Raw genomic sequence first — 26,216 nt, 5'->3', positions numbered from 1 at the left:
GTGGTGGAGCCAGAACCCAAACCCAGGTAGTTGAGTCCTAAGTTAGCTCTGGTAACCACGAGGCTACCCCACAACAATGAATCCAAGAGGGAAGCCATTTCTCCACCCTGCCACACCCAGCCACCATCATTTAACCTTTCTTGGTCCCAGAATTCCCTAAGTCAGCAGGGCTGCATCACCCCCTAGCATAAACCCACATGTTCCTCTACCTCCTCTGGGAATTTGCACCCAGGGTTAACAGCTTAAGTTCTGGGCTCAGATGGGTCGGTTCACGTTCCAGACCCATCATTTTACTAGCTTTGTGACTTTGGGGCAATTACTTAACCTCAGGAAGCTTTAGTTTCCTTATTTGTAAAACAAGACTAGCATCTTTCCTCATGCAATTAAAAAGGTATTATATGATGGAAAATTTCAAACCTACACAAAAGTAAATAAACATAATTAACCTCCGAGTACCCAATAACCAGCTTCGACACTTACCAACTCATGGTCAGTTTTGTTTCATTCTTACCCACCCACTTCCTCACTTAAAAAAAAAAAAAAATCAAATTGGCCAGTATGATGGCTCACACCTGTAATGCCAGCATTTTGGGAGGCCAAGGCTGGCAGATTGTTAGAGCCAGGAGTTTGAGACTAGCCTGGGCAACATGGCGAAACCCCATCTCTACCAAAACAAACAAAAACAACAACACGTAAATTAGCTAGTCCCAGCTACTCAGGTGACTGAGGTGGAAGGATCCCTTCAGCCTGGGAGGTTCAGGCTGCAGGGACCTGCAATCACCACTGCACTCCAGCCCGGGTGACAGAGCGAGACCCTGTCTCAAAAAACAACAATAACAACACAATTTTATTTAGGTATGATTTATGTAATAAAATGCACATTTTAAGTGTACAGTTCAAATAGTTTTGCCAAAGGAATATGCCCATGTTACCACCACAATTAAGATGTATTATAGCCGGGCGCGGTGGCTCAGGCTTGTAATCCCAGCACTTTGGGAGGCCGAGGCGGGTGGATCACGAGGTCAGGAGATCAAGACCACGGTGAAACCCCGTCTCTACTAAAAATACAAAAAATTAGCCGGGTGTGGTGGTGGGCGCCTGTAGTCCCAGCTGCTCGGAGAGGCTGAGGCAGGAGAATGGCGTGAACCTGAGAGGCGGAGCTTGCAGTGAGCCGCGATTGCGCCACTGCACTCCAGCCTGGGCAACAGAGCGAGACTCCGTCTCAATTAAAAAAAAAAAAAAAAAAAAAAAAGATATATTATAGAATAATGGCCAGGCATGGTGGCTCATGCCTGTAATCAATTCCAGCACTTTGGGAGGCCAAAGCAGGTGGATCACTTGAGGTCAGGAGTTCGAGACTAGCCTGGCCAACATGGTGAAACCCCATGTCTACTAAAAATACAAAAAAAATAGCTGGATGTGGTGGCTCGTGCCTGTAATTCCAGCTACTTGGGAGGCTGAGGTGGGAGAATAACTTGAACCCGGTAGGCAGAGATTGTAATGAGCTGAGATTGTGCCACTGCACTCCAGCCTGGGTGACAGAACAAGACTCCATCTAAAAAAAAAAAAAAAAAAAGGCCGCGCAGTTGCTTATGCCTGTAATCCCAGCACTTTGAGAGGCCAAGGCAGGTGGATCACTTGAGGTCAGGAGTTCAAGACCAGCCTGGGCAACATGGTGAAACCCCATCTCTACTAAAAATACAAAAAAAAATTGGCCAGGCGTGGTGCGTGCCTGTAGTCCCAGCTACTCAGGAGGCTGAGGTGGAAGAATTGCTTGAACCTGGGAGGCGGAGGTTGCAGTGAGCCGAGATCACGCCACTGCACTCCAGCCTGGGCAACAGAGCAAGACTCCATCTAAAAAAAGAAAGAAAGAAAGAAAGAAAAATATAAGATATAGAACAAACCCCAAACCCTATATTATTTTGTTTTGCTTTGCTTGTTTTTTAGAGAAAGGTCTTGCTCTGTTGCCCAGACTGGAGTGCAGTGATGCGATCTCGGCTCACTGCAACCTCTGGGGTTCAAGTGATTTTCATGCCTTAGCCACCTGAGTAGCTGAGACTACAAACGTGTGCCATCACACACGGCTAATTTTTGTATTTTTTTGTAGATATAGGGTTTCGCTATGTTGCCCAGGCTGGTCTCAAACTCCTGGGCTCAAACAATCCTCCTGCCTCGGCCTCCCAAACTGTTGGGATTACAGGTGCGAGCCACTGTGCCCAACCTAGAACAAACCCCATGTTATTTTTAGGCAAATCCAAGACATCACATAATTTCATTCCTAAATATTTCAATACATATTTCTATAAGGACCCTTTAAAAGCAAACATAACCCCAACATTATTATCAAACCTAAAAAAAATTAACAATTGGCTGGGCACGGTGGCTTATGCCTGTAATCCCAGTACTTTGGGAGGCCGAGGCGGGTGGATCACCCAAGGTCAGGAGTTCGAGACCAGCCTGATCAATATGGTGAAACCCTGTCTCTACTAAAAATACAAAAAATAATCAGCCGGGCATGGTGGCAAGCACCTGTAGTCCCAGAAACTCAGGAGACTGAGACGGAAGAATTGCTTGAACCTGGGAGGCACAGGTTGCAATGAGCTGAGATCACACCACTGCACTCCAGCCTGGGTGACAGAGTGGGACTCCATGTCAAAAAAAAAAAAAAAAGAATTAACAATCACACTTTAACTTCATCAAATAGCCAGTCAGTGTTCAAATTTCTAATTATCTTATAATATTTTTCTTTACAATTTTTAGTTTATTTGAATTAGGAGCCAAAGAAGGATTTCAAGTGGTTAATATGTCTCTCTTTTTATCTATAAATTCCCCCTTTATCTCTCTCTGTCTCTCTTTGTTTTTTTTTTCCTCTTTGCAGTTTAGTCATTGGAGATACTACGATTGTCTTCTAGACTTCCCATAGTCTGGAATTTACTGGCTGCATTCCCACTGTGAGGTTTAATCAAACAATATTTATGGAACAATATTTATTAAGGACCTACTATGTATAGTATTGTCAAATTTAGCACAGAGCTGGGTGCACTGGCTCACACCTGTAATCTCAGCACTTTGGGAGGCGAAGGTGGATGATCACTTGAGGCCAGGAGTTTGAGTCCAGCCTGGCCTACATGATGAAACCCCATCTCTACTAAAAATACAAAAATTAGCCGGGTGTGGTGGCGAGTGCCTGTAATCCCAGCTTACAAAAGAGGAGGCTCTTGTAAGGGAGGCTGAGACAAGAGAATCACTTAAACCCTCGAGGCGGAAGTTGCAGAGAGCTGAGATAGTGCCACTGCACTCCAGCCTGGGAAATAGAGCAAAACTCCGTCTCAAAAAAAAAAAAAAAAAAAAAAAAAATTTAGCACAAAATATACAGAACATATTTATTTATACTAAAAAACTTATTGTTTATCTATAATTCAGATTTGACAGTGTTTTATCTGGCAACTCTATGTGCCAGGTGCTATTCTAGCACTGGGGACACAGCAGCAAGACAGACAACCCCCACCTCAAGGAGTTTGTATTCTAGTAGATTCGGGAAGCCAGCTAATGCACAGGCAAATAATATTCCTTCTGAAGATATTGTGAGGATTAAAGAAGAAACCTAGCCTAGGCGAGGTGGCTCATGCCTGTAATCCCAGCACTTTGAGAGACAAAGGAAAGAGGATCACTTGAGTCCAACAAGAGTTCAAGACCAGCCTGAGCAGCAACATAGCAAGACCCCATCTCTGCAAAAAGTGTAAAAATTAGCTGGGCATGGTGGTGCATGCCTGTGCCCCCAGCTACTTGGGAGGCTGAGACAGGAAGATCCCTTAATCCCAAAAGTTTGAGGATGCAGTGAGCTTTGGTCACACCACTGCACTCTAGCCTGGGTGACAGAGCAAGACCCTGTCTCAAAAAAAAAAAAAAATTATTATCCATAGGTAAGAAAAAACATGGCCGGGCACTGTGGCTCACTCCTGTAATCCCAGCACTTTGGGAAGCCAAGGTGAGGCAGATCATTTGAGGTCAGGAGTTCAAGACCAGCCTGGCCAACATGGTGAAACCCGTCTCTACTAAAAATACAAAAATTAGCCGGGCTCGGTGGCGGGCACCTGTAATCCCAGCTATCGGGAGGCTGAGGCAGGAGAATTGCTTGAACCCAGGAGGCGGAGGTTACAGTGAGCCGTGATCACGCCATTGCACTCCAGCATGGGTGACAGAGCAAGACTCCGTCTCGGGAAAAAAAATAAAAATAAAAAATGAGAAACTCACGTATTAAAGCTTGGTGCATAGAAGTTCATGATCAATGTAAGTGCCTTTGGCAGTAGCTTAGGCTGCCTTTTCCCTTTCCTCCTTTCTTTCCTTGTCCCATCCCTCTCCGCATTCACTTAGGAACTATTCCAGACTTGCCTCCTCCTGCAGTACTTCCTCCATATGACCATGGTTAATTCATTCATTTATTTACCTCACAGTTACTGGGCGCCCACCATGTAGCAAGCCCCAGGCCAGGCCCTGGGGACTCAGAGATGCTGGAGACGCAGTCTGGTGGGGGAGACGGACATTACAAGCTGATCTAAGAAGCAGCAATAGAGGGATGATCATGGTCCTGGAATCTTAGAGGAGGATGACCCTAGAGGAAGAGGAAGGAGGTCTTTTCAGAGAACGTAATCTTCCTCCTATGTCTACAGGCTGAACAGGAGTATACAAAGGAGGCAGGGCTGGGCATGGTGGCTCATGCCTGTAATCCCAGCACTTTGGGAGGCCAAGGCAGATGGATCACCTGAGGTCACCTCAGATCACCTGACACCAGCCTGTCAACATGGTGAAACACCATCTTTACTAAAAATACAAAAATGAGCCATTTGTGGTGGTGCATGCCTGTAGTCCCAGCTATGCAGGAGGCTGAGGCAGGAGAATCACTTTGAACCTGGGAGGTGGGAGTTGCCGTGAGCCGAGATTGCACCACTGCACTCCAGCCTGGGCGACAGAATGAGAGACTCCATCTCAACAAAAAGAAAAAGAAAAAAAACCAAAGGAGGCAGGAGAGAAGAGAGAAGAATTCCACCTGCAGAGGAATATGAGCAAGGAACCAAGGCAAGCAAGTGCCTGCCCCATGTGCTGCCAACTTCCAGCCATCAGCGTACCACCCCTCTGTTAAGTAGCAGGGTGCCCTGGCCTTGGCCTTTCTCATCCACCTTCCTAGAGTCATCTCATCTCCCTTGCACAGCCAATCACTCTCGCCATCAGGAGGTCTCTCCTATTAAAAAGCTAAATCTTCCTTGACCCCAGAGGCTACAGCCCTATCCCTTTCTTCCCTTCACAGCCAAGCTCCCCCGAGAGCTGTCTACGCACGTAGCCTTCCTTTTCTCACTTCCCACTTGCTCCCCAACCCGCTTCCATCTGCTTCCACCCTCGCCCGCCACCGGAATAGCTCTTGCTGAGGTCTCGGTGGCCTCCATCTCATCGAAACTGGCAGGCACTTGTCAGCCTCCCTGACCTCTCCGGGCAGCCCGCTTGGCTGGCCACTTCCTCCTCCGAGACATTCCCAGTCCCCTTCTTTCTGGACACCGAGCTCCCTTGCTGTCCTCCTGCCTCTGGGGCTGCTTCCTCTTGCTCTTCAGTGCAGGCTCACTCTCCCCTTTTCAGCCCAAAATGTCGGGGCTCCTCAAGGCTTTGTCCAGAACTCTCTTCTCTCTCCAGACACTCTTCCCTGCTCACTTTGCAGTCAGCATTGGAGCCCCGGGGTTCAGCCTGGCCCTTTCCTCTCAGGTCTGGCCCAGACACCACACTGCCCACTCAGTCCACCTCGGACATTTCAAAAGCCCCTCAAACTCAGCCATCCCAAACCATCAGCACCCACTCCACCCCCTCTTCCCAGGAAACCTATCCTGAGGTGTGGCTCCCCCATCTATTCACTTCCACAGCCAGAAACCCAGTCCTCATCCCGACACCTCCAGCCCTCCAAGTCAATGCCTCAGCAAGACTCATCATTGCACCCCACAGTCATCTTTCCAAAGCCACAAATCTGACTGTTACGCCCCTATTCAAAACCTTTTTTCTTTTCTTTTTGAGACAGGGTCTCGCTCTGTCACCCAGGCTGGAGTGCAGTGGCACAGTCACAGCTCACTGTAGCCTCAACTTCCTGGGCTCAACTGATCCTCCCACCTCAGCCTCCCAAGTAGCTGGGACTACAGGTATGTGCCACCACACCCAGCTAATTTTTAAAATTTTTTGGGGGGCCAGGCCCGGTGGCTCACACCTGTAATCCCAACACTCTGGGAGGCCGAGGCGGGCGGATCACCTGAAGTTGGGAGTTCGAGACCAGCCTGACCAACATGGAGAAACCCCATCTCTACTAAAATTACAAAATTAGCCAGGTGTGGTGGCAGGTCCCTGTAATCCCAGCTACTCAGGAGGCTGAGGCAGGAGAATCTCTTGAACCTGGGAGGCGGAGTTGCCATGAGCCAAGATTGCGCCATTGCACCCTAGCCTGGGCAACAAGGGCGAAACTCTGTCTCAAAAAAAAAAAAAGTTTTTGTAGAGTCGGGGTCTCACCATGTTGCCCAGTCTGGTCTTGGGCCAGCTGGTGAGCAAATGTGGTCCCAGCTACTTGAGAGGCCAAGGTGAAAGGATCGCTTGAGCCCAGGAGTTCGAGATCCATCCCTACAAAAACCAAAAATCTGTTAATGGTTTCCTACTGCTTTCAGGAGAAAGACCAGACTTTTTTAAATTTTCTTTTTGAGATGGAGTCGCACTCTGCTGCCCAGGCTGGAGTGCAGTGGCACGATCTCGGCTCACTGCAACCTCCATTTCCCAGGTTCAAGTGATTCTCCTGCCTCAGCCTCCTGAGTAGCTGGGATTACAGTTGTGCGCCACCACACCCAGCTAATTTTTGTATTTTTAGTAGAGAAGAGGTTTCACCATGTTGGCCACGCTGGTCTCAAACTCCTGACCTCAAGTAATCTGCCCACCTTGGCCTCCCAAACTGCTGGGATTACAGGCGTGAGCCACCAAGCCCGGCCTAAAAGACTAAACTCTTAATTTGGCTCACAGGTAGTATTACTTAACTCTAGCAATGCCACACACAGGTCTTCTTAGGGAAGGGGACAGTTCCCTTGCCTCTTCCTTCAGCCACTCATGTCTTCTTTAGGCCTAAAGCAATAAGCTCCTTCCTCTCTTTCCCTAAGCACTTGCTGTTCCTTCAGACTGTAAACTTTCCCCCCACATTGCTTCTCCTGGCCAACGCCTGCTCCTACTCAGAGCTCCACTGAGTCATCCCTTCCTCTAAGAAAACCTCTCTTCGCCCTTCCAGATGATGCCCAGGTCAGTTTCCACACTATCCCCACTTCAAGAGCTGTGTATATTTCCTTCAAAGATTTCCACTGGCCAGGCGTGGTGGCTCACGCCTGTAACCCCAGCACTTTGGGAGGCCAAGATGGGCAGATCACCTGAAGTCAGGAGTTCGAGACCAGCCTGGCCAACACAGTGAAACCTGCTCTCTACTAAAAATACAAAAATTAGCCGGGTGTGGTGGCACGTGCCTGTAGTCTCAGCTACTTGGGCGGCTGAGGCAGGAGAATCGCTTGAATCCAAGAGACAGAGGTTGCAGTAAGCTGAGAGGGCGCCATTGTACTCCAACCCGGGCAACAGAGCAAGACTCCATCTCAAAAAAAAAAAAAAAAAAAAAAAAAAAAGATTTCCATCTGCTAATCACTATTCATCTATTAGTGTATCTGATTATCCACCTCTCCTCCCTCTCCTCTGCCACTCTGTTTCATGGGGACAGGGACCACATTGAATTTTGCAGTAGCTTAGTAATTGGCACAGAGTTGGCAACCCAATACATTTTTTTTTTTTTTTTTTTGAGACGGAGCCTCGCTCTGTCGCCCAGGCTGGAGTGCAGTGGTGCAATCTCAGCTCACTGCAAGCTGTGCCTTCCGGGTTCATGCCATTCTCCTGCCTCAGCTTCCTGAGTAGCTGGGACTACAGGCACCCGCCACCATGCCTGGCTAATTTTTTTTGTATTTTCAGTAGAGACGAGGTTTCACTGTGTTAGCCAGGATGGTCTGGATCTCCTGACCTCGTGATCCACCCACCTTGGCCTCCCAAAGTGCTGAGATTACAGGTGTGAGCCACCACACCTGGCCACCAAATACTTTTTTATTTTTTTTTAAGAGACAGGGTCTCCATCTGTCACCTAGGCTAGAGTACAGTGGCATGATCATAGCTCACTGCAATCTCAAACTCTGGGACTCAAGCAATCCTCCCTCCTCAGCCTCCCAAAGCACTGAGATTACAGGCATGAGCCACTGCTCACAGCCAACATTTGCTAAAAGTGATTTAAAGTTTTCATGGAAGTTTACCCCTAAATACTTCAGGAAGTTTTCTTACTACAATATTATGATCATAGGCTGCGTGCAGTGGCCACACTTTAATCCGAGCACTTTGGAAGGCCAAGGTGGGCGGGTCACCTAAGGCCAGGAGTTCAAGAATAGCCTGGCCAACATGGTGAAACCCTGTCTCTACTAAAAATACAAAAACTAACCAGGCATAGTGGTGCGCCTGAAATCCCAGCTACTCAGAAGGCTGAGGCAGGAGAATTGCTTGAACCCGGGAGGCAGAGGCTACAGTGAGCCAAGATCTCTCCACTGCACTCCAGCCTGGGCAACACAGCGAGACTCAGTCAAAAAAAAAATACATACATACATATATATATATATACACACACACACACACACACACACACATATATGTATATATATGTTTATATATAAAATGATCATACCTCAGAAAATTACCCATTCCTTAATATCATCCAATATGTAGCCCATATTCAAATTTACCAACTTGTCCTCCAAAATGCTTTTTTTGTATTTGATTTGTTCCAACCAAGATCTTTATTTACTTATTTAGTTTTTGGGACTGGGTCTTGCTTTGTCGCCTAGGCTTCTGGCACAATCACAGCTCACAGCAACCTCAACCTCCAGGCCTCAGCCTCCTGAGTAGCTGGGACCACAGACGCGTGCCACCATATCCAGCTAATTTATTTATTTATTTATCTATTTATTTTATTATACTTTAAGTTCTAGGGTACATGTGCACAACGTGCAGGTTTGTTACATATGTATACATGTGCCATGTCGGTGTGCTGCACCCATTAACTCGTCATTTACATTAGGTATTTCTTATTTATTTATTTATTTTGGTAGAGATAGGCTCTTGCTATGTTGCCTCGGCTGGTCTTGAACTCCTGGGCTCAAGCAATCCTCCTCCCTGGGCCTCCAAAAGTGCTGGGATTACAGGCATGAGCCACTGTGCCTAGCTCCAACCAAAATCTAAATACGGTCCGCGCACTGCATTTCGCTATGTCCCTTAAGTCTCATTTAAATCTAGAATAACTTTTTCCCCCTTTGCCATTGACTTGGTGAACTGCTAAAGTATTTTAAGTAAATTACAGACATCATGTCCCACCTTCTAGATTTCTCTGATTGCTTCCTCATGGTGTTGTTTATCCCGTATTTTCTGTAAACTGGAAATTAGATCTCCAGGCTTGATTAGCTTCAGGTTGACTATGCTGACAAAAACACTTTGTGGGTGAAGCTTCCTCCAACATATTGCTTTCCCTTGGGGTGTCCCTGATGCCTGAGTTTCACTGTTAGTGATATAATATTGATCAGTTGCTCCCCTTGGCAATAGCCAATCCTTCTATCAAGAAATTGCATTTTTTGGCTGGGCGGGGTGGCTCATGCCTGTAATCCCAGCACTTTGGGAGGCCGAGGCCGGTGGATCACTTGAGGTCAGGAGTTTGAGACCACCCTGGCCAACATGGTGAAACCCCATCTCTACCAAAAATCCAAAAATTAGCTGGGTGTGGAGGCATGCACCTGTAGTCCCAGCTACTCGGGAGGCTGAGGCAGGAGAATCTCTTAAACCTGGGAGGCAGAGGCTTGCAGTGAGCTGAGATCATGCCACTGCACTCCAGCCTGGGCGACAGAGTGAGACCGTCTCTAAAAAAAATTAATGAACAGAAGAAAACTCATATTTTACAGATGAGGAAAACAGAGGCTCTGCCTCATTCAGTCACTCGCCCCAGAAAGCAGCAAGAGATGGTTAAGACCTAAAGGAAGGCAATGGCCACAGGAACGGATGGGTTTTCAAAGGAGAATCAGCAGCATCTGCAAACAACTGGCTGTGTTGGGGAGGGAACCAGAAGCCCTGGCAGAAGCAGAGACTTCCCTCACATCTCGGGTGGGACATGAGGAGACAGAGCAACTTGGGGGGAAGGTAATGAGCTCAGGCTCCAGGCTTCCCAGATGTCTCCAAGCCGCTCTCTAGGGAAATGGTGTTTATAACATGACAATGTCTATAATTTGGCTTCCGGCATGACTCGATAATTAGCTTAAGTTATCCCTCATTGGCATTTTATTCAAAGCAAGGACACTCTTCCATTCATTCTGATGAGGCCTGCCTTCTGTGAGTGCTCCAGGGTAAGCGTGAACTGAGAGCTGTGCCTCTGTCTCTTTTGACTGAAGTGGGCTGGAGACTGAAGTTGGGGGGGTGGTTGAAGTGTCTGCTCACTGGGCTCAAGTCTGTCTCTGGGGCTTGAAGGTGTGGGCTCCCCCTCGGACAGGGTGTGGGGGGTGCTGAGACCTGCACATTCAATGCCTAGCAGGAGTTTGGCCCAGAGATTGGTTTCCAAGAGGTGTGTGAAGGAGGCAGTGACCAGGAAGATGGGGGATAGATCCCCTGGGAGGCAGTGTGGAGGACTACAACCAAGATGCTTCAGGCTGAACAGGGCTGTGCTCAGGGGAAATGGGAATGCTTCTGGGTTAGGACGCATTGACCAGGTAGATTCTGTGGGACTGAGTGGCTGATTCAGAGAAGGAGTGAAGAAGACAGAGTTGAGAAGGCCCCCATGTCTTTGTCTCCAGAGAAAGTGGAGGCTAGTAGCTGAGGCAGGACCTGGAAGAGGAAGGGTGGGTCTGGGGTGGGGAGATGCGGAGCTTAGTTTAGATGCGGAGGGAGTGGCCAGAGGAGACCTGGAAAAGGAGGCCTGGGACTGGAGAGGTGAGGACCAGGTCACAGGCACACATGTCAAGGTTAAAGCCACAGACATGGATAAGCTCTTCCAGGGGAAGCCAAGCGGATCCAGAAGTGGGCCCCCATGGGAGGGGCAGGGCAAAAGGGCCCTCGCAAAGATGGCTGGGAAGGAAGAGAGTGAGACTTGAGGGCAAGGGAAAGGGAGTTTTCAGAGGAGGGGGATGGTCATGGGGACCAAATGCCATGGACAGGGAAAGCAGGACAGTGTTTGAGGAGCTACTGACCTTAGTGATTCTGAAGCCTTAGGAGAATCCAGCTTCTCAGCAAAAACAGAGAAACGAGAGGACTCACTTGGTGTCAGAGCCCTGTGGGCCAAGAAGCAGAAAGTATAATACAATTGTCTCTCAGCCCGGAATAAGCACAGGAAACAGCACCCGCTGGGTGCTACCAGTGTAGCCACTGAGTGACCCCTGCTAGCCTCTGGCTACTTGATCCTCAGAATAGACCAGGAGGGCATCAGACTGGCACAGCTTGGGCCATATGTCCATATCTTGGCTGCCTAGGGCTTGAAGACAGAGGCTCAGAATTCCTTCCTTCAGTTCTTTCTGTAAATATTTACTGAGAACCTAGAATGCGCCAGGCACCGTTCTAGGCCCTGGAATACAGCAGCAAAATCCACAAACATCCCTGTCTTCATGGCACTCACACCCGAGGGGAAAGAATGACAACAACCCACAGACATAAATGTGGAAATAATGTAAAAGCTGAAGGACAAAACGAAAGTATAAGGAAGACGGGGAGTATGGGGGCAGCAGGAGAACAGGGTGCAGTTTTTTTGTTTGTTTGTTTGTTTTGAGACAGAGTTTCACTCTTGTTGCCCAGGCTGGAGTGCAATGACATGATCTTGACTCACTGAAACCTCTGCCTCCCAAGTTCAAGAGATTCTCCTGCCCCAGCCTCCCAAGTAGTTGGGATTACAGGCGCCAGCTAATCTCCTCGTATTTTTAGTAGAGATGGGGTTTCACCATATTGGCCAGGCTGGTCTCAAACTCCTGACTTCAGGTGATCCACCCACCTCAGCCTCCCAAAGTGCTGGGATTACAGAGATGAGCCACCGTGCCTGGCCCAGGGTGCAGTTTTAAATAGGGTGGTCCTGCAGGACTTGGTGGCTCACACCTGTAATCCCAGCACTTTGGGAGGCTGAGGTGGGTGGATCATTTGAGCCCAGGAGTTCAAGACCAACTGGGCAATATGGCGAAACCCTGTCTCTACAAAAAATGCAAAAATTAGCCTGGCATAGTGGCACATGCCTGTAGTCCCAACTACTCAAGGGGCTGAGCTGGGAGGATCACCTGAGCCCAGGGAGGTCAAGGCTGCAGTGAGCCGAGATTGTGCCACTGCACTCAAGTGTGGGTGACAGAGTAAGACCCTGTCTCAAAAAAGTTAATTCACTAAAAATTAATAAATAAATAGGATGGTCCAGAAAAGCCTAATCGGGAAGGGAGGAGCATGCCAGGAAACAGCAAGGAAGCTGGTGACCAGAGGATGGGGGTTGGGGTGGAATGGAGAAGAAGCTGGAGGGATTGGGACAGTAGGTTGCGTAGGACCTTGTAGGCCCCTGGAAGGACTTGGGCTTCTCTTTGTTTTTTTTGTTTGTTTTTTTGACGGAGTCTCGCTCTGTCACCCAGGTTAGAGTGCAGTGGTGTGATCTTGGGTCACTGCAACCTCCGCCTCCAAGGTTCAAGGGATCCTCCTACCTCAGCCTCCCAAGTAGCTGGGATTACAGGTGTGTGCTACCACGCCCGGCTAATTTTTGTATTTTTAGTAGAGACAGGGTTTCATCGTGTTGCCCAGGCTGGTCTCGAACTCCTGACCTCAAGTGATCTGCCCGCCTTGGCCTCCCAAAGTGCTGGGATTACAGGCATGAGCCACCATGCCCGGACCTCAGGCTTCCCTTTGAATGCCATGAAAACACCTGGGGGACTCTGAGCCCAGAGGTGACCTGATTATCTTACAGCTTAATAGGATCACTCTGGCCACTGTGCAGGGAATAAATGGCAGGGCCAAGGATGGAGGCAGGGAGACCAGTTAGGAGGTGACCACAGTAATCCAGGGGAGAAAATGATGGGGGAGATGGTGGCAAGTCATCATATTCTGCACATATTTTGAAGGTAGAGCCAACAGGATTTGCTGACAGAATGGATGTGGGAGAGGAGTCAGGAATGATTCTAAGGTTTTCAGCCTGAACAACAAGAAAGATGGAATTGCCATCAGTTGAGAAGGAAGAGGCTGTGGATGAAGCGGTGGGTGTGGGGTGGGAAGGGCGAAGCAAGGGTAGATCCAGGGTTCCAGGGCAGATCACCCAATGGAGCACTCCCCTGACCTAGGAAAGGGGACACTGGACAGCCACAACTTCCGGCAAATGCCCAGGACAGGTGGTTCCTGGTGACCTGCGGCAGAGCAATTCCAGCAGGGTGAGGAGGAACCACACAGCTAAGTGTGCTGTGCATGTGGAGGCCGCGCTTGGTCTCCTGACTTACGAAGCAGAGCAGAGGGATCTGGGAGACACAGAGGGTGGTGGCCTGAGCCCATGTGGAGGCTGCCGGGAAGAGCCAGGAGAGGGAGAGAGTGCAGATTAGGATAAAGAGTCTCCACACGAGGGAGGAGAGATGGATCCCAGCCAAGGCTTGGCTGCAAAAGCACAGGGTCAGGCTCAAGGCACTGAGGGCCTGGACCAGCGTCAGGGAGCAGGGGGAAAGGATCCAGAGACATTTGCGCAGCCGAGATGGCCAGGAAGCTGCTGGAGAGTGGGAGGAGTCAGGCGCAACTCCAAGATTTTGAATCCCAACTCCTGCCAGCGTCCTGAAGGCCTCTGTCCCCCTCTAAGTCCAGGTTTACCAAAGCCTGCTGCACCCTGGAGTTCTCAGTTCTCTGAGCACGGCCCCATACCTGACTCTAAATTCACACCACTGCTTCCTCTGCTTTTGTTGCAGGCCACAATCAGAGGACACTGTTCACTTGCTGATTCCAATGCCCTTTGGCCCCTCTATCCCACAGCCTGGTGATGTGGCTCCTTCTCCTGCCCTCCACCAGAGCCCCCATCTCAGCAAGGGCTTTGCTTTCTGTCTCAAAGAGAAACACGGTGCTGAGCGGGGGAAGCTGAGCACAAAAGAGTACACATAATACACTCTTAGGAGGTTCTAGAAGCAGTGACACCCACCTACTGTGACCTACAGTGATAGAAATCAGATCAGTGCTGTCTGGGGCCAAGGGACTGATTACAATGGGATAGGAAGAAACTTTCCAAAGAGATGGAAATGTTCTATATCTCTAAGGGGTGGTGGTTACACAGCTGTCTACACTGGTCAAATGTCATCACCTGTACATTGAAAACGTGTGCATTTTATTATATGTAAATTATACCATAATAAAGTTTATTTTATTTAATTTTAATTCTTTTTTGAGACAGAGTTTCACTCTTATTGCCCAGGCTGGAGTGCAATGCCATGATCTCAGCTCATTGAAACCTCTGCCTCCCGGGTTCGAATGATTCTCCTGCCTCAGCCTCCCGAGTAGCTGGGATTACAGGTGCACGCCACCACACCTAGCTAATTTTTGTATTTTTAGTAGACGTGGGGTTTCATCATATTGGTCAGGCTGGTCCTGAACTCCTGACCTCAGGTGATCCACCCACCTCAGCCTCCCAAAGTGCTGGGATTACAGGCATGAGCCACCGAGCACAGCCTAATAAAGTTGATTTTAAAAATAGAGAACTAAATATTTTTTTGAGACAGGGTCTCACCCGGTCACCCAGGCTGGAGTGCAGCAGTAGGATCATGACTCACTGCAGACTTGACCTCCCAGGTTCAAGAGATCCTTCCACCTCAGCCTCCCAAGTAGCTGGGACTACAAGTACCCACCACCATGCCCAGCTAATTTTTAAATTTTTTGTAGAGACAGGGTCTCATTATGTTGCCCAGGCTGATCTCAAACTCCTGGGCTCAAGTAATTCCTCCTGCCCTGTGCTCTCAAAGTACCTGGCCTAAAAAAAAGAAAAAACAAATTTTTTTTTTTTTTAGATTGAGTCTTGTTCTGTTGCCTAGGCTGGAGTGCAGTGGCGCGATCTCAGCTCACTACAACTTCCGCCTCCCAAGTTCAAGCAATTCTCGTGCCTCTGCCTCCCGAGTAGCTGGGATTACAGAGGTGCACCACCATACCCAGCTAATTTTTGTATTTTTAGTACAGACAAGGTTTCACCATGTTGGCCAGGCTGGTCTCGAACTCTTGGCCTCAAGTGATCCACCTGCCTCGGCCTCCAAAAGAGCTGAGATTACAGGCATGAAGCACCATGCCGGGCCTTAAAAAATTTTTTTAGGGCTGGGCGTGGTGGATGGCTCATGCCTGTAATCTTAGCGCTTTGGGAGGCTGAGGCAGGCAGATCACAAGGTCAGAAGACCAGCCTGGCCAATATGGTGAAACCCCGTCTTGACTACAAATACAAAAATTAGCCAGGTATGGTGGCAGGCGCCTGTAGTCCCAGCTACTTAGGAGGCTGAGGCAGGAGAATCGCTTAAACCTGGGAGGCAGAGGTTGCAGTGAGCTGAGATCTCGTCACCGCACTCCAGCCTGGGCGACAGAGCGAAACTCCGTCTAAAAAAAAGAGGGTGGGTCTGAGAGGCCCTCTTGGAAGAAGTGAGACTAGAGCAGGGCTGGGAGGTCTGAGAGGCTCCCTTGGAAGAAGTGAGATAAGGGACAGCTGGGAGGCATTCCAGGTGGAAGAGGGGATGGTTCACTCACAGGCCCAGTATCTACAGGGCCACCAAGGAACCAGCCTGAGAGCAGAGGCAGGTGGGGCCACTAAGAAAGTTGGGGCTGTGTGGCCCCTCTGTAACCACAGTTCTTCCTTCCCACTCCCTTTCTGTTCTTTGATTCCCCTCCTCCACCAGGGCACACAGTTCCCACTGGGCAGCCTGTGTAATGCGCCCCACATTTGTGCTTTGAGGCTACAGAGCACTTCCCCTACACCAGGGACCTGAAACGTGTCCTGGCTAAGCATGTTTTTTTTTTTTTTGAGACAGAGTCTTGCTCTTGTCACCCAGGCTGGAGTGCAATGGCACCATCTCAGCTCACTGCAAGCTCCACCTCCCGGGTTCAAGTGATTCTCCTGCCTCAGCCTCCCAAGTAGCTGGGACTACAGGCATGTGCCACCACACCCGACTAATTTTTGTATTTTTAGTAGAGACGGGGTTTCACCATCTTGGCCAGGCTGGTCTCGAACTCCTGACCTCGTGATCCACCTGCCTTGGCCTCCCAAAGTGCTGGGATTACAGGTGTGAGCCACCGCACCCGGCCTAAAAAATTGTTTTTAAAGATAAAATAACAGTCTATCAAGCAGAAAAATCCTACACACACACACGCTCATCTCACACATACACACACGCCCATCTGTCCACATGCTTTGCTTCCTCCCTTCTCTCTGGCACGGCAGAGCGCCTCCTCTTGTCCATGCAAGCTATCATGCCTAGACTGTTCCCCCTAAAAAAAACTCATGCCACCCTTCCTCTGACCTTGCATCCATCTCCCCTGCTGTCCTTACAGCCCAGCCCCTAGGAAGGATGGGCTATATTCCCCTTCAGCATGCTGGATCAGTCACCCATCTCTGAGACACCTGCCCTGCAGAGACACTCCTCTCCTTTCTGTCTTCTCTCAGGTTCCTAGGACCCCACTTGCTTGTATCCAGCGATGGAGGGAGAGTTTCAGGCTCTCCCTCCATGTCTGGATACTCCTTCTCATGCTCCCAGCCCAGCTCCTCTCCCTCTGACACCTCTTCAGTGCCGGCATTCCCTGGGCTCCTGGACCTGGTCTTCTGCTTCCCACTCTGCACCTGCACAGTCTCCCGTCATGATCTCACCTGCTCCAGGGCTTCAGTTACCATCTATTGCTGACAATGCTCAAAGATACCTCTGAATATTTTTTTCAGAGTATCAAGGATGTGGCAGAAGAGGTAGACACAGGATATATGGCATATGCTTCAGAAGCTGTTTACAATTTTTAATATGATACGTATACTCAACCCCCTTCTGTCACAGTCCCCTGGACCTCAGGCTCAGAAAGCCCCAAACTGAACTCATCAGCCCTTTGCCAGCCCTGCTCTTCCTCCCTTCCTCAGGATTCCAGCTTCAGGCAGAAACCTGGGAGTTACCCTCTTACTCCATAACCAGCAATTGTCAATTATCCCCTTCTCTTGATTTCACCCTCTAAAACTCCCCCTTCTCCACCCCTACAGACATTCCCAGAGAGGTTCAAGCATTCATTCATTCAATAAGTATTAGCTGAGCACCTACTCTGTGCCAGACACTGATCCCGATGCTCAAACACAACACAAAAATCAGTGCCCTACAGAGCTTCCCTTCTAGCACTTGCAGTAATTTCAAAAGCGGCTCCATCTTTCATTCTAACCCCTCTAACTGCCCACTCTGCTGTGGCCACAGCAAAAGTCACCACATGTGCAGCTGCTCAGCATCTTCCACGGGACTTCATCCTCCTGGGATCAAGCCTGGGCCATGTGTGAGGTGTCCTGCTCCCCTTCCTCCTGTCTTCTCTCATCTTCCCTTCCTCCCCCACCAAACACTTGTACCCTCTAAACATGGTAGACTCCCTCTGCAGGTGGTCCATCCCCAAATATAAGGCATATTGTACTGCCTGTCCAGCGGCCTTCCCTTCAACCCCAAGCACCTGCAGGACCAGAACTGCTTTTATCCTTCCTGCAGCATCAGTGCCTGGCCCATTATCCGGCACATAGTCGGGGGGTCAACAAATGGTAACTGATTACATAGATGACAGTGGATTAACAGTAGTGTCACACAGATAGGGAGAGTCTTGGGGAGCAGGGAAACATGAGTTCTGAATTAGCCCCAGAACACCTCCCTGATTGATAATTTAGACCAACCCCATGGACACCTAGTTAAAAGGGGGGGGTGCTAGCGGGGCATGGCAGCTTACACCTGTAATCCTAGCATTTTGGGAGGCTGAGGCAGGAAGATTGCCTGACCTGAGTCAAGATCAGCCCAGGCCAGGCGCGATGGTTTATGCCTGTAATCCCAGCACTTTGGGAGGCCAAGGTGGGCAGATCACGAGGTTAGGAGTTCAAGACCAGCATGGCCAACATAGTGAAACCCCATCTCTACTAAAAAAAAAAAAAAAAAATACAAAAAAATTAGCCAGGGCGGGCGCGGTGGCTCAAGCCTGTAATCCCAGCACTTTGGGAGGCCGAGGCGGGCGGATCACCTGAGGTTGGGAGTTTGAGACCAGTCTGACCAACATGGAGAAACCCCGTCTCTACTAAAAATTCAAAATTAGCCAGGCGTGGTGGCGCATGCCTGTAATCCCAGCTACTCAGGAGGTTGAGGCAGGAGAATCGCTTGAACCCGGGAAGTGGAGGTTGCAGTGAGCTGAGATCACACCATTGCGCTACAGCCTGGGCAACAAGAGTGAAACTCTGTCTCAAAAAAAAAAAAAAAAGTGAGGTGCAAATCCTACTTTTGCACCTACTGCTCTTTCCTCGCCCTAGAAATTTCCACAGGAGCACAGTCATCAACCTACAGAATGTTAACACCAAGGGGACTTTCAAGATCTGGTCACCTGACCAAATACCAGAGAGGGTAACCGCTTTGCCCAAGGTCACACTGCTGGCTGGGGCAGGGCTGGGACTAGAGTAGCTCTGGAAAATGGGAACAAGAATAGAACCTATCTCAATCTTGTTGCAGGGAGTATGTTACATGCTTAACACATTGCTTGGCACATAATAAACTCTCATCGAATAGGAGCTGTTGCTGTTATCGTTGCTATTATCATCATCATCATCATCATGGGTGTCCATCCTTGCCTCCAAGTTCCTTGCCTCCTGATCCTCCCATCCCCCAGTGCTATTCTCCACTATTTCCTCCCTTTCCTCCCAATCCATGATTTCCTCCCTTCTCCCCTCCCAATTCATGTTTGGCCCACTGCAGTCAGCGTCCACCACCACCAGTGCCTGGAACCTTCCAGGCTGAGGTCACCAGGGACCTCCTCCTTGTAGAACCCTTCCTTCCCTCGACCTCTCAATGGCATGTGACCCTAGCACTGCTTCCTCCTTAAATGTCCTTGACTTCTATAACATAAACTCTCCTGCTGCTCAGGATATCCGGCTCTCCCTCTCACCCTCTCTGCTGATCCAGACACAAATAGTCAACTGCCTACTGCCATAGGCACCCAACGTCAGCACATCCAAAGCAGTTTGTTACCAGCTCCATCACCCTGCCCCGCTCCTGGGTTCTACTGTTCAGTGTACAGATAGCCCCGTCCACCAAATACCCTAGGCTGCACCAGGCAAGACAGGGGAGGACTCCCAGAGGTACAGCCTAGGGGATGGATTTGGTGGATGGGGTTCATCTGAACATCCTTCTTAACATCCCACCTTTTTTTTTTTTGAGATGGAGTCTCGCTCTGTCACCCAGGCTAGAGTGCAGTGGTGTGATCTCAGCTCACTGCAACCTCCGCCTCCTGGGTTCAAGCAATTCTCCTGCCTCAGGAGATTCTCGAGTAGCTGGAATTACAGGCATGCGCCACCACGCCCTGCTAATTTTTGTATTTTTTTTTCTTGAGACAGAGTTTCACTCTTGTCATCCAGGGAGTGCAGTGGCGCGATCTTGGGTCACTATAATCTTTACCTCCCGGTTTCAAGCAATTCTCTGCCTCAGCCTCCCAAGTAGCTGGGATTACAGGCACCTGCCACCATGCCCAGCTAATTTTTGTATTTTTAGTAGAGACGGGGGTTTCACCATCTCGGCCAGGCTGGTCTTGAACTCCTGACCTCGTGATCCACCCGCCTCAGCCTCCCAAAGTGCTGGGATTACAGGCGTGAGCCACCATGCCCGGCCGCCTCTGCGCCTTTGAACATGCTGTTCCCCCTGCCTGGAATGCTCTTCTGCCCCTTAACTGCCTGCAAACTCTCCCTCACCCACTTGGTCCTAGTTCAGGCCCTCCCTGATCCCATAAACTCAGTTACTTCCTCCCTGCAGTATCAGCATCATTCATAGCACTGTCATAGCCCTTTTCATCCTGAAGTTAATAATTCCCTATGTCTGTCACCCCTACTAGCTATCTGTGTACCTACCATGTATCTCCATGTATCTGTTAATACTTTCCTATGTCTGTCATCCCCAGGTGCTATCTGTGTATCTCCTATGGCCAGCCCATGATGATTCAGTGAGTGTCTGCTGAAAGACTGAATAATTAAACTTTTTCAACTTCTGTCCTGATGGTAAGTATAAGAGGAGGGATGAAGATTAGGCTGTAAGGCCAGGCGCAGTGGCTCACACCTGTAATCCCAGCACTTTGGGAGCCTCAAGCAGGGGGATCACGAGGTCAGGAGATCAAGACCATCCTGGCTAACCGGCGAAACCCCGCCTCTACTAAAAATACAAAAAATTAGCCGTGCGTGGTGGCACGCGCCTGTGGTCCCAGCTACTCGGGAGGCTGAGGCAGGAGAATGGCGTGAACCCAGAAGGCGGAGGTTGCAGTGGGCCGAGATCACATCACTGCACTCCAGCCTGGGCGACACAGCAAGACTCTGTCTCAAAAAAAAAAAAAAAAAAAAAAAAAAGATTAGGCTGTAAGAGGAACTGGTAAAGTGGAACACAGCAGGGCAAATGTGCTAGTCAACTGTCATTGCTTACCCTGGAAATTTCCCCAGGAGCGGAGTCATCAACTTACAGAATGTTACCACCAAGGGGACTTTCAAGATCTGGTCACCTGACCAAATACCAGAGACGGTAACTGCTTTGCCCAAGGTCACACTGCTGGTTAGGGGCAGGGCTGGGGCTAGAGTCCATGTAGCTCTGGAAAAAGTTTGGGCAGATGCTATCTCATCCCATGAACTTCTTCCCTTCCTACCCATTCTATCTCCCCAAAGGAGGTCCCTGATGCCCTAACATGGTCAGGGAACTACCTGGGCTCACTCACAGCTCTTACAGCATTTGCTGGGACCTTGGCCAGGTGGAGTTACCAAAATCCTGTAGACTGGAGGCAGGGGGATCCAACTATCACCATATTAGAGATTGGCAAACTGAGGCAGCTAGCTGACCGCAGAGGGCAAGATTTGATATTGAGTACTGTGTTCCTCCTGTAGAAAGACCTGAGAAGCCCAAACTCCCACATATGCAGAGTCACTATTCACAATAATCATGACTGCTGACTTCCTAATGTCAGGGAAATCCCCTCACTCCCACCAGTTCCTCCTGAAACAGCCTCCCTCCATCTTGCACAGAGTGTCTGACTTAGGAAACAAACTGTACACCCACCCTCCTAAGCCACCCAGGCCTACTAGATAGATCACCTCCGAGTCATACCCTTTAATGGGGAAATCACCCTTCTTTGTGCCAGGCACTTGACATCGTCACTGCTCACATCAGCTCTAAGGTTAGTAATACAGTCTGCGATGGGGAAACGGAGGGTCCCAGATAAGTCACTACTAATCCATGGTCAAAGCAAGAAAGTGGCAGGGCTGGGACTCGAACTTAGGTTTGCCTGACTCTAGCGGGTCCCCGCCCAGGCGGGAGGCCCTCCCAGCTGAAGCCTTTCGCTGGCTGGATTACCTGGGGGAAAATGACTTAACCTCTTCGAACCCCCAGAAGGTCAGAAGCTTTGCTTTTGGGGGAGAAAATGGTGTGCAAACGAGACGCGAAGGAAACGCAAACCCTCGGGCGTCGGCGCAGCCTCTTCCCCTAGCCTGGGTCTGTCTAATGGCCCAGAGGGAGAGGTCGCACCCCCGACCCCTGGCACCTGCGAAACCAAGCGCCCGGTCGGCTGGCAGAAACGAAACCTCAACACCCTCCAGCCTCCCCCGCTTGGTTCCCGGAACCGGCGAGCCAGGCTTCGCGGAAACTTGCCCGGCGGCAGCCGCCTAGGGCCCCGGGACCGCCCTGACCGCAGCCCGCAGCTCCGGGCCGGGAGGTGCGGGCCGACGCGGTCGGGCCCGAGCAGCAGCGCGACGCGCGCTTCCGCCCCGCTCGGCTCCGGCGGCGGCCGCGGCGGCCCCACAATCCCCTTCTGGCTCCGGGGACGGGCGGGGCGGGGCGAGCGGGCGGAAATAATTTTCTGTTTGGTCGTCTCTGCCCCAGTCCCTTCGCCGCGGGACGCGCGAGACGGGAGAAGGTGCGGGAAGCGGGAAGCAGGAGCGGGAGCGCGCGGCCCTGGCACGCATAGGGCGGCGGAGAGGGCACGAGCAGGGATTGAGCACCTACTGTGTGCCTTCACGCTTTACAAAAGGATTTTCGTTCGATGTTCACTACAGCCCCTGCCCGGGGGTACTGATGCCCCATTTACAGAGGGACAAGCCGGATTTCGGAGAGGTGAAGTCACTCGCCGAAAGTCGCACCGCCAGGGTCTGCGTGACACCCCAAAGCAGTGTTCAGTTACCCCGGGGAGAGCGCGATGAACTTGAACCACTTGTTGGCTGGTTCCTGCTCTTGCTCGTTTTTTGCGGATCGACACATAGTGGGCGCTGAGGAAAATAAATGTTGGAAGCTTGAGATTGAACTTGACAGCTCGACCCTAAGTACCCGCCACGAATCCAGCCCAGCCCGCGGGGCACCGGGTTTCTCCAGACCTCGCAGGGAACATTTGCGGATGGGCTGGTAGAGGAGGCTCGGACATCCCAGCTCCGCACCCGCACTCGACCAACGCGTGGTAGCGGAACCCCTGTCGTAGCGAGGCACAGACTGGGTTCAAGTCCCGACTCTGCCGATTTCAGCCTGAGTGACTTTGAGCGAGTCACTTTTTCCCGTCGAAACCTCAGTTGCTCCATCCACAAAATGGGAGATATGAACAGCCACCCTAAAACGGTGTGGGGAGGATTAAACGAAACAACGTTCCCAAAACGCTAAACTTACAAGTGTTGTCTCCCGTCCATCCCATAAACTTAGGCGACAAACCTGGCGCAGGGTGACCTGAGACAAAGGCTTCCCGGCCCCTGTCTCCAAGTCGTCCACCCCTGGGGCGTAGGCACGTTTTAGTGAGCCCTGTCCGGCGAAACCCGAAACTGCGGCCACCTTGGCAGCGGTGGGCCCCAAAAGGAAATATTCAAATATTCTGAAACTCGTGCATGATTTAGGACTGACATTTTTACGTTTAATTTTCTTGCAGTTTTATTCTTGCTAGTAAAGGTAATTCGTTAGAAACCCTTAAGTGCAGTTTCTCCTCTGTGTCTTGTTTAACTTTTCGTGTTAGCGAAATTCACAAATTTGACCAAGGAACCGGAGCGCGGCCGTCCTCGCCGGGATTCCGGTCATCGCAATAATCTGGCTCTCGGCCCCTACTCCCAGGCACGGAGGTCGAAGAGACGGGCTTCCCCTACACCGCCCTGTGTAGATGTAGCCTCTTCGTCCCGGCAGCCCTCCGAGATTCCCTGTGTCCACCGGAGCGAGGGGAGGTGTGGGGCTGCAGCCCAGAACTCAGCTTCCTGGACCTCCCCAAACTCCCGCCTCTCCGGGATTAAGGGAGTAAATCCCTGACGCCAAAGACCAGGTCAAGGACAAGTTCTCCCCCGCCCTACTCCCCCCTCCTGGGCGGGGATTCACCTCCCTTCCGGATGAAAGGTACTAAAGAGCCGACGGGGGGCCGCGGCGGGCCCCAGGCCCTTGATGTTCCGGTTGAACAGGTGCTGGTGAAAAGGAGGCGGACCCGGCGGAAGAGTCTGCCAGGGGGCAGTGCGCCGAAGGGGAGGCGGCCTCCTCCACCCCCAGTCCCCCGGCCCGTCTTCCCTTCTCCTCTCTGTTTGCCCCTCCCCCGCAGGAAGCGTTCCCGGCCGCGAGGTCTTTGAAGTGTCGTTGAAGCCCCCAGGGCTGCCTTCTCCCCTACGCCACCCGAACTCCCGCTGTGGGGGGCGGGTGACCTTTAGTCCCCACGAGTCGTCCCCCTTTAGGAAGTTTTTGGGGGTCAGATCTCACCCCCCCTTGCCCACACAGGTCTTGGGAAGAAGACTTTGGGCCGACGCCCCTCACTAGACCCAATTGCAGGGACTTTAGTCCTCTGGAGTGCTGCGTGTGAGTTACCTTGTGTGTCTGTGTGCGTGCCTAGAGGTCAAGTGTAACTGGTGTTCGTGAGCACCTCGTGGTTGCGGGTCTCTAACTCTCGTGGGTCTCTAAGCGCACCCGCGGGGCTGGAGCGGAGGTTCGTGTCTCTGGGAGGGTCAGTGGTGTGACTGAAGCTGGGAGTTAGCTTGTGTCTGTGGGTGCCTCGGTGTGTGTCTCTGGGGCTCTGAGTCCCTGTGCGTGCGTGTGTGTCTGTGAACCCGACAGGAAGCTCCCCGAGGGCAGGAATATGTTTTGCTCTCTACTCGATCCCAGCGACTGGCAACGAGCGTTTAATAAATATCTGTTGAATGAATAAATGTCTGCGTGTGAGAGCGTCTACCCTCCAGAGTGGCCTCGGAGGAAAGGGCCCGAGGGCGGCCATCCAAAAAGACCCCCAGACACGGGGTGGGGCGGGGGCGAACGGCCCGCGTCGCTCCCATTCCTCCTAGCGCCCCTTCCCCCGGTCTCCACTCCGAAGTTTCCCTGGGGCTGAAGAATCCACCCAGAGACGAAGACTTGGCGGAGGGGGCTGGAGACTCGGGGACCCGGGGCCCGAGACGGGAGTGCGGGCAGAGGGAGGGCTCGGGAGCGACGACCCAGAGCCGTGAAACGAAAAAGAAAGCAGGCAAACCAGCACGGAGCGAAAGAGCGAAAAGCTCCCTACCAAGCCAGGCTTTGTTCCCTGAACCTAAGACTTTACCCGGCGGCTGGCGGCGGGCGGGCCGGGAGCGAGCGAGCGGAGGCGCGCGGCCATGGCTGCCGCGGCCGGGCAGGGGGGCCGGGGGGGCGGCGCGTGAGCGGGTGGCGCGGGGCGGCGCGGGGCGGGCGGGCGCCCGCGATGTGCCACTCGGCGCCTCCCCCGCCGGGCTCGGGCTACGCGGCGGCGGGGCGGCCCTAGGAGCCGGGCGAGCGGCGCGGAGGGGGCGAGCCCGGCGTGCGAGTCTCATTGTTGTGGGGGGGGCCCGTCGGGGCATGAGGGCGAGAGCACGGCGGGGGGGGCGGCCAGACAGAGCGAGCGAGGAGGAGGAGGAGGAGGACGCGGAGGAGGAGGAAGGAGGAGGCAAAGAAAAGAAGCGGCGGCGGCGGAGGGAGAGGAGGAGGGGGCGAGGAGGCGCGCGGCCCCCCGCTCCCTCCCTCCCCCCTGACCCCCGACCCCCGCCGGCCGGCCCCCCGCCCCAGCCCCGGAGGAAGCTCATGGGAGTATGAAGGAGATGGTAGGAGGCTGCTGCGTATGTTCGGACGAGAGGGGCTGGGCCGAGAACCCGCTGGTCTACTGCGATGGGCACGCGTGCAGCGTGGCCGTCCACCAAGGTACGGGGGTGGCCCGCGGGGGGCGGCGGGACCCCGGGGGCGGCGTGCGCGGGGCGCCCCCGGCCGCGCCCTCCGGAGACCTCCTGGGGCTCGCGCGCCCCTCCCCCACCCCACCTGAAGGGAAGGGAGGCGTATGGGGAGCTCCCCCCGCCCGGTCCTGGAAGACCGGGTCAGGCATTGTTTTCTTGCCTATTGTTCCAGTTCCGCGCCCCCCACCCTAAGTTGAGGGAGTTTGGGGAGAGTCTAGGGAGCAATGAGTGAACTCCCCACGCCCCACACCGCGGGTGTCGGGGCTGCCCGGGGAATGTTTACCTGCGAGGTGTCCCCTCCCGCCCGGTTATTTTGGTCCCGGCTCCTGGAGGAAGAGGTCAAGGGGGGGGCGTCATCCCCCCTCGCTTCCGGATAATGGGAGGAGCGGACTTGGAAAGGGAAGAGAAGGGTCCCAGGGGAGAAGGGACTCCTAAAATCCGCCGGGGAAGAGCTAAGGATAGGAGAGAGGTTGTGCAGGGGGCCGGAATCGAGAAGAGGGAGGCTTGGAGTTTCCCCCAGCAGCACATGGTTCGGGAGTTAACTCCTTGAGGAATCTTGCCGAGGGCGCAGGCTGGCATCTCCCGCCTGCCTGGCACAGGCAGCCGGGCCCCCCCTTCCTGGGACATCCCTGAATGCTGTGGCCCGGGGCTCTTCCCGCCACGCTCCTCTCGGTTCCCAGCACCGCACCTGCCCTCAGCCTTGACTTTTAACCTGACTCTGGAATACTTAGAGGTAGAAGAT

General features: G+C 52.0%; 1 protein-coding gene and 2 long non-coding RNA genes across 5 annotated transcripts in view; 2 read left to right on the top strand and 1 right to left on the bottom strand.

Annotated features, from left to right (window-relative positions):
* Positions 1-853: 853 nt before the first annotated feature.
* Positions 854-25,836, bottom strand: LOC107969170 (uncharacterized). Its single transcript, XR_010152877.1, has 3 exons — positions 25,758-25,836; positions 4,448-4,612; positions 854-1,854 (listed from the first exon to the last, which is right to left on the bottom strand). It is a non-coding gene; the product is annotated as an uncharacterized LOC107969170 (long non-coding RNA).
* On the top strand, positions 20,856-23,244 carry LOC134808863 (uncharacterized). Its single transcript, XR_010152878.1, has 2 exons — positions 20,856-21,480; positions 22,355-23,244. It is a non-coding gene; the product is annotated as an uncharacterized LOC134808863 (long non-coding RNA).
* The window catches only part of MLLT6 (MLLT6, PHD finger containing), a 24,528-nt gene continuing 23,288 nt past the window's right edge, over positions 24,977-26,216 (top strand). For 2 of the 3 annotated variants that reach the window (XM_016931887.4, XM_016931885.4), the window contains exon 1: positions 25,139-25,445. In XM_016931887.4, coding sequence (XP_016787376.3) covers positions 25,337-25,445 — 109 coding nt within the window. In that variant the 5' untranslated portion in view covers positions 25,139-25,336. Of the gene's footprint in view, positions 25,446-26,216 lie in introns of all 3 variants that reach the window. The other variant, XM_016931884.4, reaches the window with a different exon arrangement.

The sequence above is a fragment of the Pan troglodytes genome, chromosome 19 (assembly GCF_028858775.2).
Source record: "Pan troglodytes isolate AG18354 chromosome 19, NHGRI_mPanTro3-v2.0_pri, whole genome shotgun sequence".
NCBI lineage: Eukaryota > Metazoa > Chordata > Mammalia > Primates > Hominidae > Pan > Pan troglodytes.
The sequence above is the reverse complement of the archived record's forward strand: the minus strand, read 5'-3'. Positions and strand labels throughout refer to the sequence as shown.